This window comes from Pseudoliparis swirei, chromosome 6 (genome assembly GCF_029220125.1).
Source record: "Pseudoliparis swirei isolate HS2019 ecotype Mariana Trench chromosome 6, NWPU_hadal_v1, whole genome shotgun sequence".
Classification (NCBI taxonomy): Eukaryota; Metazoa; Chordata; class Actinopteri; order Perciformes; family Liparidae; genus Pseudoliparis; species Pseudoliparis swirei.
In genome coordinates, this window is record NC_079393.1 from 22,683,074 (window position 1) to 22,695,142 (window position 12,069).

Here is a 12,069-nt window from a genome sequence, read left to right on the forward strand (position 1 = left end):
TTTCATCCATGTCTCAGAATGAGTTGTAACACCTTTGGTAAACCCCTAACTCTCTGCTTTGTGCCAACATCCGGCCATTTTTGTCAAAGCACCGTCAAAGAGCTGCTGACATGGCTGTACATTCTTTGTCTTCGTTGTCCAATGTTTATTTCCCTTTCAAAATATGGAATTACAGCATGCACGCCTCCTCAGCATATAACACATTACACTACCTCTGCTATATTGTAAGGCACGTTTTCCAAATTTAAGTTGTGCTTAACTGAATAATATACAATGCACTTGGTATGAAAACAAAGTAGAAAAAAGAGTAAATAGAAGACTATAGAATAAAACATGTTCATCATAAAAATAAAAAAAAGTAATGCTTATTAAGTGAATCTTTTAAAAGGGATAATCATTAGGGGTCTTTGTGATGATGAAATGAAAACAAACTGCAGAGAGAGGGGGGGGGGGGGGGGAGGAGGAAGGCAGAGGGAGCGGGGTGATCCGAACCCAAGATAATGTTAAGCTGCTATGTATGCGGCTGGAATCTCAATTTCTGGTCGCACATACCAACATACATGTTGTTTTATTTATTTTTCCGCATCCAAATGATAAGAAGGAGGCAATGAGGGATGTTAGTGGAAAGGGAAAATTCAAGATTTCAAGATTTCAAGATTTCAAGATGTTTTATTTGTCACATACACACACAGGGTGTGCAGTGAAATGAAAGTGGCAATGCTCAGCAGGAATGTGCAAGGGCAACAAGTACACACTATTTACAATAAAAAACACAATATTTACAGTAAGTGTGTGTGTGTGTGTGTGTGTGTGTGTGTGCCTAAGAGGGGCAGTTGTGTGGGTCTATGTGGGGGACCTGGTGAGGTCGGAGTTCACAGTCCTGATGGCCTGAGGAAAGAAACTCCGTCTCAGTCTCTCTGTTCTTGCAGCGTGACTACGGAGGCGCCTGCGGAAGGGAGATAGTTGGAGGGGCAGAGGGGAGGTCAAGAAGATAGTCTAAGAGAAAGAGAGGAAGGAAGCGAGGAGACGGATGTGATGGAGGCATGGGAGAGGGTGGGGGGGGGGGGGGTGCAATGAAAGGAGAGAGTGAGTGAGAGCAGGCAGAAATGATCATCAGCAAATTCCAGACATAAAGTTGTCTGGCAGAGCTAGAAAAAAATCAATGCAAATTCTTAGCTGTGGGATTCTCCGGATTCTCACCAGGACTTGTGCACCGCTGAGATTCTTGTGGGAAACCCTGACAGGAGCGGCTTTCAACCTCTTGACCTTTGAACTCCACCTCCAGGATGCCGTCTGTCACCACGGAGGTCAAACGTGGGAAACAGCGGATTGGGTCAGGAATGTGCGCGGCCTTTTGAAGCATTACTGTTTGGGTGCCGCAGAACAAGAGCATCTTTCTGGCCACTTTAAAATAAAACCTGCCACCACAAACTGAAAGGGAGTAAACGGCACGGGACGGTGCGGGTCCATCATCTCTCAGGCTGTATTTATTTCTCTTTTCCCTCTCAGGTACGGGTTGTCACACTGAGGATGCAGTCTGGTCTGCTTCTTCACCTCCGAGGTCTCGCCCGGGGCCCGCTCTTGTGGGGGCGAGGGAAGCGGCGGGGCGGGTGCCATTCTGGGGGACCGGAGTGGGACCTGTGCACACTCAGGTGCGACGACCTGGAGCGACTGGCTCGAGTTGTGAGGGCCAGGCGCCTGTGCACACTCAGATGCGGCGACATGGAGCAACTAGCTGTCGACGTGAGGGCCAGGCGCCTGTGCACACTCGGGTGCGGTGACATAGAGCGACTGGCTGGAGGCGTGAGGGCCAGGCGCCTGTGCACACTCAGATGCGGCGACATGGAGCGACTAGCTGGAGGCGTGAGGGCCAGGCGCCTGTGCACACTCGGGTGCGGTGACATAGAGCGACTGGGCGAAGACGTGGGGGCCAGGGGCCGAGGGGCGGACTGGAGGGCCTGGGCATAAACTGCCTGCTGCTGGGAGGAGAGCCGGAGGTCTGGGGGACTCAGTGGGGGAGGGGTGACCGGGGCCCTCCTGACAGGGAGAAATGACAACTATTCAACATCTATGTGGTCATCAAAGGATTGACATGACATTGGGATCACAAAATAAAGGATCAATATCACAAAACACAGACGAAACCCACCTGTCGTCTCGGCGCAGGAAGATGTCCAGATGAGGTCCGTTCCTCCCCAGAGGGTCATCGGGGATCATGAAGTGGTCCCCGACGAATGTAAATTGAAGCAACCTATCAGTGGCGAGGAAAGAAATACGAGTGTTTGGCAAAAGGTTCACGGAGATGATTCTTTTTGTCTGCACCAACAACACATGTGGCCTCGGAGCTCAGGGCATGAAGGCCTCCGTGTGGGGAGGGATCGCCCCTCAAAGAACAACCAAATATCAACTGATGAAGAACGTCTGTGCGCCGCTCACATTTACCACTCTGCAGTTTGAGGGCAGTACCCCCAGCAACGGTCTACGTACAGCATTTATCTCTCCTACTACAGGAGCACTGACATGAAACACCCCCCGGCCCCCCGCTCATTTGCCCTTTCGTTTGCTCTTCCTTGTTGAATGTTTGTCAGTTCCACCTCAGTGGACTTTCCCGCCTCTCGTCGGGTAATTGGGACGTAGAAGTGAATGAATGCCCGAGCGTCGCTAGGGATGGGCATCGAGAACCGGTTCTGTTTTAGAACCGGTTCCCAGTGAACCGATTGTTTGGGATCGTCAGCCAAATTCCTTAACGGTTCTGCTAACGGTCCTCTGTGGCGTTGCGCATGCGCAAACTTTTTTAGTTTCTTCTTCAGACTGCAGCAAACATGGCAACTAGGCAGAAGCGCTCTAAAGTTTGGCTCTATTTCACATGACAAAATGACAACTACGCCACTTGTAACGTGTGTAAAAAGTCTATTTCGTCGAAGGGAGGAAATACAACTAATATGAATAAGCATTTGAACACAGCGTGGAATTAAATGACAGGAATGTCATGTGTTCGATGCAGCAGCTCAGCTAACGTCGGCGCTTCATCTCTTTCTGTCCAAGGTAAACTCCTCAAAAGTGATCACAACCACTCACTGTGTGAAGCCATTTGCCTTTATTGTGTGGAGTCGATCAAGTTATCTTCTGTCCCTTCGTTTGAAGCACACATTTGAGCTCCTGCATTGGTCCCATTATCGATCACTTCACGTTTGGATTTAAAGTCCAGTTTTGAGAAATGTTTGATCGTAACGGCGTTAATTATTGGAGGGGGTGTGTTATCAGCAAACATTCGCGTTATCGTGTTAACCCATTATTAAACTGAGCATATCGATTTTTAATCCATAATTAAACTTAGCATATAGCTACGCTAGCTTAGCTACAGAATCTTCCATTGTCAGCCCCCTACATTGAGGCAGAGGTCGTGTTCGCCTCCCCTCTTAATGTGGCTTTATGTCAGCTCAGCAAATTCAGCGATTTTGTTAGTGCCATTTGTTTCATTGTGTAAACCAGCTTTCACGATATAAATAATCTCCATTGCCATCCAATTTAGCTGATGATGTTCAGAGTCAGACCGGTTCAGAGGCTGGTCGTCTGTCTGGGTCACAGGCGACAGTACGTCTTGTACACCTCCTCATATCTTTGTGTTCAGGCATCCTCCACCCCATCTGAGAGAGTGTTCTCCACGGCTGGAGACACAATAAGTCCTGAGAGATTGTGTATCCTCCCGGAGAAAGCAGACATGCTTATTTTTCTGCACAAGAATTGTTGATGATCCATACAATTGATGGTTGCACACTTGGTATTTGCCACTGCTAGTTTCATTTTTGGCAGCTCAGTTCATATACCCTTTTTTTTAAAAGGAGGGAGCACTGTAATTTCTAGGAACATGTTTAAATTAAACAGAATACATTTTATTTAAGTTATGTACGTTTTATTTTAAGTTCAAGAGGAATATGTATAAATGTTTTTGGTTATTTAAAAAAATGTAAATGTATGTACTGTATATGGTGTGTGCAGCATTATAGAAAATTATATAAAAGAAAATTAATGTAAATAAACCCGTTTGTGCTCTTTTTTTCACCCCTTGCCCAATAAGAATCGATAAGAGAATCGATAAGGAATCGTTAAAATCTTATCAATTCTCATCCCTAAGCGTCGCACACAATTACCTCTGCTGAATAATCCTGCGCCAGGTGTCCGAGGTGTCCACAAAGTCCCTTAAATTGTCATTGGTGACGATGACCCCATCTGTTTTCTCCGCGAGGTGGAGCAGGAACCTAACAGAGAGAGAGCGAGAGAGAGTGTGTGTGTGTGTGCAGATTAGACACTCTGGACTTCCCCCTTTGCTCAAAGGGTCAGCAGCTCGTTCAGAGAGGGGGAATCCACCGGGAGAGGATTGCCGAGTCACGCTCCGTCTTCAGTTCATCTTTACAAACCCCAAACACAATATTGCCGATCATATCTGCGAGAACCTATATATTTGATGATCAATTTTAAAAGGTCCAGAGAGATCTGGCTTTCACAACCAGGCTTCAATTATAGAGCAATGGGTGGGGGGGGAGTAAGGAGCTCCCTGTCGGACACCTTCAGAGGTTATAATGGAACCGAGAGGGTTCGGGATCGCTCCGCTGGCTGCGTGTCGCTGTTGGGATGTAAAGAACTCTCTCCTCTCACAAGCCGGATCTGATCAAAAGGCTGAAGGGAAGTATGTGTGTGTGTGTGTGTGTGTGTACCTGTCGTCATGCGAACATATCCTCTGGCCGCACACCTCTCTGGAGGGGGTGTAGGAGAGCAGTCTCAGGTCCTCCAGTTGGTTCAGAAAATGCTGTTCTGTAATAAGATAACAATAATTCTATTAATATTACATGATGAAAAAAAAAATGAAGGTCTATTTCACTTTTTAAAAACACCAGTCAGCACTCAAAACCTGCTAATCGCCGCTTCATCAGAACAAATGTGGAATGCCCCGTATGAACACGTGTACCTGTTGAGAACATGTCTTTTTTCTGGCGCCACTGGGGGACAAAGACTGTGATCTCCCGGTGACCGCGCCTCCAAAAGGTCTCCACAGCCAGCGCTATGCCTCGACAGGAGAATAATGGATGAAGGCCGTGACTGGAAAGAAGAAGAGAAGAAGAGGAGGAGGAGAGCACAGTGAGATGGACGGGACATGGGGATGCTGACACCATCATGCCGATTGGGAACCTCTGAACATAGGTCACTGTAATACAATGTTGGCTAAAAGGAGGAGCGGCATGGTATTGGCAGTATGCGTTGAGGTGTCGGACGTGTATCAGTCATGGTCCATCCCTACATGCCACTTCAAGTCAATGCTGTCCCGATGCAGACGTGTTGGGGCAAAGAAAGATGGAATCGGATCCTGTCTTATTGTTGCGACTAAGTCAATGAAATTAACAACAGTTAAAATGTTGATAGTCAAACTAGTTTCAATGCTGCAACAGAAATAATGACAAACCTGGCACGTTGTTTGCGTGACGCGCAAAACTAAACAGCAGCCAAACCCACACACACACACACACACGTACACACACGCATGTCAACGGCAACAATCTGGGTCAGCTGACGGTGTCAGGTGCAGTGTGTGTGTGTGTGTGTGTACGTGTGTGTGTGTGTGTGTTTACGTATGTCTGGTCTGTACGCACACGTCAAACAGTTGTAATGCAACAAATGGGTTGCTAGGACAGAAAACCACAGAAAACAAAAACAAGATGAGAAACTCGTATGCAACTTAATACGCTAATAAATACATCACTCATTGCCAGAGCAAAGACGCCAGCACAGCTCATGTGTGTGTGTGTGTGGTGCAGACTCACGCCATGGCCACGTTGCTGCCGTCAATGATGATGTGCCTGAGCTCCTGGACTCCCGGGTCATTGCGCAACATCAACATGTAGGGGGTCCGCAGCAACTGATGAAACCGAGCTAAACCAGTGACCGGGGGAGCCGGGGGGTCGTTGGCAGGAGGAGTCCTGGCTGCAACGCCATGGAACCCCGGGTGGCCAATGGTCTGATAGGGCGAGGGCGAGGGCCGGGGGATGGGCTCAGCGGACTGAGGGGGGGAATGGAAAAAGATTAATTGTAAAATAACAAAAAGAAAGACATGAAGTCGGAACAATTATTCTTTCTATTATTGCGCAAGTCCCCATTTCTAGAAAACATCTGTTACACAACCAGGGATTTCTATCATAACAATTTACACAACTGTGTTTCTGCTGAGCTCAAAAACTAAGTTAGAGGATTGACTCCAAAAAACGACTTCAGGGGGAACGTTCCAGATCTCATTCCTAGCTCTGTAATGAATGCGTGTGGGAAGGAGCGTCATCAAATACAACAAGTAGACCTTCTCTATTAAGTGTGTATCCAGGTTGGTCAAACCCATTTCAATAGAGTAAAAAAAAAATCTGTTTTTAGGAGAAATCCATTGATCAATACTTTGAATTGTTTCTGACACAGAAGTCGCATTTAAATCTAAAATGTATTATATAAATCTTATTTCATTATTCACTCAGAAGTAGAACGGGTTCTACATCTAGCCGACACCCAGAAATGATTCATCAGCAGGAATGTAAGCCGAAGAATCGAGAAGTTATCAAACACCATTGTATTTCTCCACGGCGAAGGTCAAACCACCAAGAGAAGGAAGGAAAAGCACGTCACGGCGCTGTGACGACCTTGAGCTCAGGGGGCCCCTGGGCCTGAGCCTCCGCGCGTGACGTCGCTGTTATTAACATTGTATTGATATGAATATGATGATATGACACGATGCGCCGTAGCTGGTATATGCTGGGCTTAAGTCATTCATGTCAGTAACAGGGCCCCAATAGTCCTACTCAGGGATGGATTACCGAACGAGCCTACCGGCACCAGGGGCCCATGAGCTCATGGGGCCCCTAAGCCAGAGCCTCTGCGTGAAGTCGCTGTTATTAACTTTATATTGATATGATGATATGACACGATGCGCCATAGCCGGTATATGCTAGGCTTAAGTCATTCATGTCATGGTCATATAATTCGCGTTATGTTGTCTGCTCAGCTCCGGTATCGTTGTTCCATACGGACTGTTTTGTTAGCGATGTTTAAGCTAAACTAAACTTTTTTCTTCGTCAGGGAGAAAAGTTGACAGTGAGGGCCGCCGCGTTCAGGAGCGGTGGGAATTACTAGTGTTTCCCATACCATGAGAACAGGGTGGGGGTCCGCCCCACTGAAATGTTCTCTAAAGCGCCAGATTACAACATAAGTAATGTCAGGTTGTTTTATTCAACTAAACGGTCGTATATTATTGATCGTATCTACACAGCGGCATGTCATTTCTGTCTCTACGTGGTGGCGTTCACACTTCTCCTGGCTCTCGGTATCGCGGCGGAGCTCCGCCCCCATGCGCACAGACAGGTGCGCACATACAGGTGAGCGCGCTCCAACCAGCCGGCAGAGAGCGTCCAATATGTCGCGGGAACAGCAAACCGACACCTCTGCGTTCCCACGGTGGTGAAGACAAGTCGTCTCAGAGTCGCTCTCTGCTCCGGGTTCAAGAGCAGAGACGAGGTGGGGCGCGAGGGGAAATGCAGATTCTTTTATTTCAAGACCTTGTTTGAGAACTTCACATATTACAAACTACACGGACATGAAACTAAGTCATTAATAAATAAAGAGCGAAATGACTGTCGCCGACTTTCGTGTTGCCAGGTGTTACCTCTCAGCGTTCCAGCTGTTGCCATTCAAAACAAGAGCTCAAGATTGAGCTTTATGGAGAGTGGCCATATCAAGCCTGCAACCCCGTTTTAAAAAGAGGTGTAGTGGAAAGCCCATTTCATCACACATAGAAAAAAACTTAATGACTCAGACATATCTGCACTTGTTTTGTTTTTCAAAGGTTTCGCGTTATTGTTATTTGAAAAGATATGCAGTGTCACTAACACTCAGTAAACTCTTTATGCCCAAATATTTGATCTTATTTTGTTTTATTTTTCACAGGTTGCACTTTATTGATATTATCTTGAAAAGGTATTCAGTGCAAAACAGGTTAATTGCAACGTTATGTAACTCATAGAAATGTAAGGTATTCTATATATAGCTTTTCCATTGTTATCTGACTGAATGAAAGGCAGGCTTGGTTATATTATATGTGGTTACATTGTCATTTAAAAAATAAAAGTAATTGTGACAGTAAAAATAAATTGTTTTATAACAGTGTATTTTCATGTAACTTTTGTGGTTTATCTCGGGATAACAACACGAACACGCGCGTCGCGTCGCAGCGGGCTGCTGGCTCGACGACGCCGTGCACGTGAACGTTGTCACGGGACCTCACCTTCGCCCTTGACACGTCTCTGTTCCCTCGGAGCTCGGTTCCCTTCTCCTCCAGCTCCTTCAGCACCTGCAACACGTTCATGGTGGGGTCCTTGTCCTCCAGCAACTCCAACACGTCCATGGTGGGGTCCTCCAGCTGTTCCGCGCACGTTTGTTCAGAAACTCGCCTCATTCCGTCTCTGATCTGACCGTCTCGGCGCCGTTGGGGGCCTTTGGAGTGTTCATGGCATCTTTTGATGTGTAGTCCATAGCAACGAGGCAACGTTTAAAGTGTCAAACGACATGGACACAGAGGGAGAGCTAGCTTTTATTTTATTGATTTATTTTAAATTTATTTAACCAGGAAATGCCTCATTGAGATTAAAAATCTCCGAGTGTCCTGGCCAAGACAGCAGCAGTAGCACGTCACAAAGTTCCAGACAATACAACATAAAACAGTGACAGACAATATAAAAAACGAAAAACAAAATCACAGCATGAATAAAACCAAAACTAAGACTCAAGTCAACACGACCCAGCTTACACAGGAGCACATACCTCCGTCATATAAAACATCTACAGCTAGATGAATTTCCCTCCAATATTTTCAATCTATTTTTAAAAACACCTAAAGAGACCGGTTCCCGGAGACCCAGGTCTGTCTGCAGCTAATTCCAAGCCGCAGGAGCAGCAAACTTAAAACCTCTTTTTCCCATTTCCAAATGGACGTGAGGGACGGAGAGCAAGAGGAGGCCTTGAGCAGAGGTCACAGAGCGAAGATGGTAGCTTCCAGGGTTTTTCAGCTGAATTAGCGTCCAAAGATACGATGGAAGTACGTGGAGAATAGCCTTATAAATAAGGACATGCCAATGATTTTGTCTGCGGATGGACAGAGGAGTCCAACCAAATATCACTGGACTCCGAAGAAGTTTCTATGTGTATGTCAGTCAACTGCGTGGAGCAAAGCTGTAAACCCTTTGATGATGAAGGCACAGGGCTACATGGATGCAAGAAATCCTTTGGTGGATTATTTTTCACGGGTGTGGAGGTAACCACAGCGTCAGCTGAAATGTCATCAGGCCGCTTCATACTGTAACAGTGGTCAGCATCTACGGCAGGGTGGCTGGCCAGCTTACTCAGCAAAACTTGTGTGTCTGGTTCAAGAACACATATTGATGATTCGGCAGGAAATATCTGTACTGGGTCTGTCTGGACCTCACGATGACACACCTGAAACAGAAGAATTGTACAGATAATTAAAATAAAAGAATTGCGCTATCTGATTTTGGTTTTCGGGAATCAAGGTTGCTAATTCATATAGAACTGATTCAAATTGTAAAAACAATTGCAGTGACCTACTATAAACCTAAGGCAATATGTGTAGGCAGAGCTCATCGGAAACTCACTGGTACCTTCTAGTACCTCCAGAGTCCAGACTCCAGTACCTTCTACCTAGTGTCAAGTAAGCCTGCTCCCTTAGCAGCCTAGATACTATACTTTAGTATAGTGTGTATATAGTAACATGAACAATTTCAATTATATTTTATTCTTAAAATTAAAGAGGTATCTGTTCTGCATTTATTACATAGGTACTGGTCTGATTTCTATAAACTGCAGGATCTTTCAGGTCTAATAATAAAGTGACTAAGTTTTAATATGTTTTTCCACAACAGAAAAAGCAGCTTTATGAAAATGTCACTTACATTGGCAGGATATACAGGATCTGGCTGTCCCAGCTGAACTGGTTCTTCAGAGTCACAATCACTTGATGATGGAGGGCTTTGTGCTGGTGCTACTGAACTTGCTGCTGAGGCTTTTGACAGTTCATGAAGAAACTGAAAAATAAATGACAATTAATAATGTATATTGTGAATGTCTAAAAGTGGGAGGATCGTAGGTAATATAAATGGTTCTACCCCATACTTTAATAGGTATGGAGACTGTAAACCAGAAAATGACCAATTACAAACAAACATATATATGTCATAATTTGGTTTCTTTTACCTACAAATAAGCCTAATGGGTGTAGCACGTTGTTGATTTGGGCTACAGGTACCCTTTAAAAACCATGATAACATTGATGCTAGTCCTAATTTTTCTAGGATTATTTATCATTATAATAATAATTATTATTTTATGTTAAGTATACCTTATGGTAGGATGGCTTATTTCCACATATGATGTTATAGCCTATATGTATATAATCTATATATAATAATTTAATTTACAAATCAAATTAATTATGTTTATTATTAATAGGCCAAGCACATTGACATTCCTCTATAAAGATCTAATTATACCACAGATACGTGGTCAGTTATAATATAAATTAGTCATCCAAATTAAAGTAAATTTACATTACATATCACAGGTCCCATAATAATATTTATGCCAGACTTACCTTTTGTTTATCTCTGTTCGCAACACGAACATTGCGGCCTTTATCTGATGCTGCTGCTTTTCGATGAACAAATACCGTTGGTACAGCATCGGGCTTCAACTTGGTCCGGGCCTGATATCCCATTATTTCGGCCTGCATGTTTCTCTCATAGCAATCTGGATCGAAGTGATCTTCACATACCACGGAGTTTCTGCTGAATTTAAATGTTTTAAAAGTATGCCCGGTTCCTAAATTGTGCAGCCACTTCTTCGCGAGCACCTTCTTTTCCTCTGTACTAGGTTTGGGCACAAAATAACTTTTAGTCTTGTGACTCCGTTTATTATTGAGACAACCGAACGCCTTGCACTGCGCCATCTTGGCGTGAACTCCAGACGTGAACTGGTTTGAGCCCACCGATCTATCCCAAGAAGCAACGCGTGTAGAAGTGGCCCGGATTGGCTGAATTTTTCACGACTCAACGTCATAGTTAGCTTTGACATGAGTAAATAACTAGCAAAATGGCTGCGCCCTGAAGCGTTCACGGACTCGGAATGTTGACAAAGAAATGTAAATCCTCGGGCTATGCGTGACTTGTTGACAATAGCGGCGGGGTAAATATGATTTATTTGATGCGCCGAATGGATGTAGCACGTTGTTGTTTTGCACTACAGGTACCCTTTAACATTTTCTTGGGTTCGGATCACCCCGCTCCCTCTGCCTTCCTCCCCCCCCCCCCCCTCTCTCTCTGCAGTTTGTTTTCATTTCATCATCACAAAGACCCCTAATGATTATCCCTTTTAAAAGATTCACTTAATAAGCATTACTTTTTTTTATTTTTATGATGAACATGTTTTATTCTATAGTCTTCTATTTACTCTTTTTTCTACTTTGTTTTCATACCAAGTGCATTGTATATTATTCAGTTAAGCACAACTTAAATTTGGAAAACGTGCCTTACAATATAGCAGAGGTAGTGTAATGTGTTATATGCTGAGGAGGCATGCTGTAATTCCATATTTTGAAAGGGAAATAAACATTGGACAACGAAGACAAAGAATGTACAGCCATGTCAGCAGCTCTTTGACGGTGCTTTGACAAAAATGGCCGGATGTTGGCACAAAGCAGAGAGTTAGGGGTTTACCAAAGGTGTTACAACTCATTCTGAGACATGGATGAAACTGGAGGAAAACTCAATGGATCTCTAAATGCACTTGGACTAATCCGCTGTGTAATATCAATACATCCACCATATTTCATAATCATCCATCCGGCTATTGTCAAGACATTTCATATGGTGGCTTTTGAGGGAAAGTCTAGGCATTACGAAAATACGTTATCGGCTCCATCCTCTGGAGACCATGAATGTCAGTGAAAAAATGTCAGAGCAATCCATTTTATTG

At 44.7% G+C, this 12,069-nt stretch overlaps 1 protein-coding gene across 1 annotated transcript; it reads right to left on the reverse strand.

Annotated features, from left to right (window-relative positions):
- Nucleotides 1-472: 472 nt before the first annotated feature.
- On the reverse strand, nt 473-4,733 carry LOC130195515 (serine/arginine repetitive matrix protein 1-like). The gene is made up of 4 exons (XM_056417097.1): nt 4,716-4,733; nt 4,152-4,259; nt 2,150-2,251; nt 473-2,037 (listed from the first exon to the last, which is right to left on the reverse strand). Exons 3-4 carry the CDS (start codon nt 2,215-2,217, stop codon nt 1,551-1,553), a joined length of 555 nt encoding a protein of 184 aa, XP_056273072.1. The 5' UTR covers nt 2,218-2,251; nt 4,152-4,259; nt 4,716-4,733; the 3' UTR covers nt 473-1,550.
- Between the last annotated feature and the right edge of the window lie 7,336 nt (nt 4,734-12,069).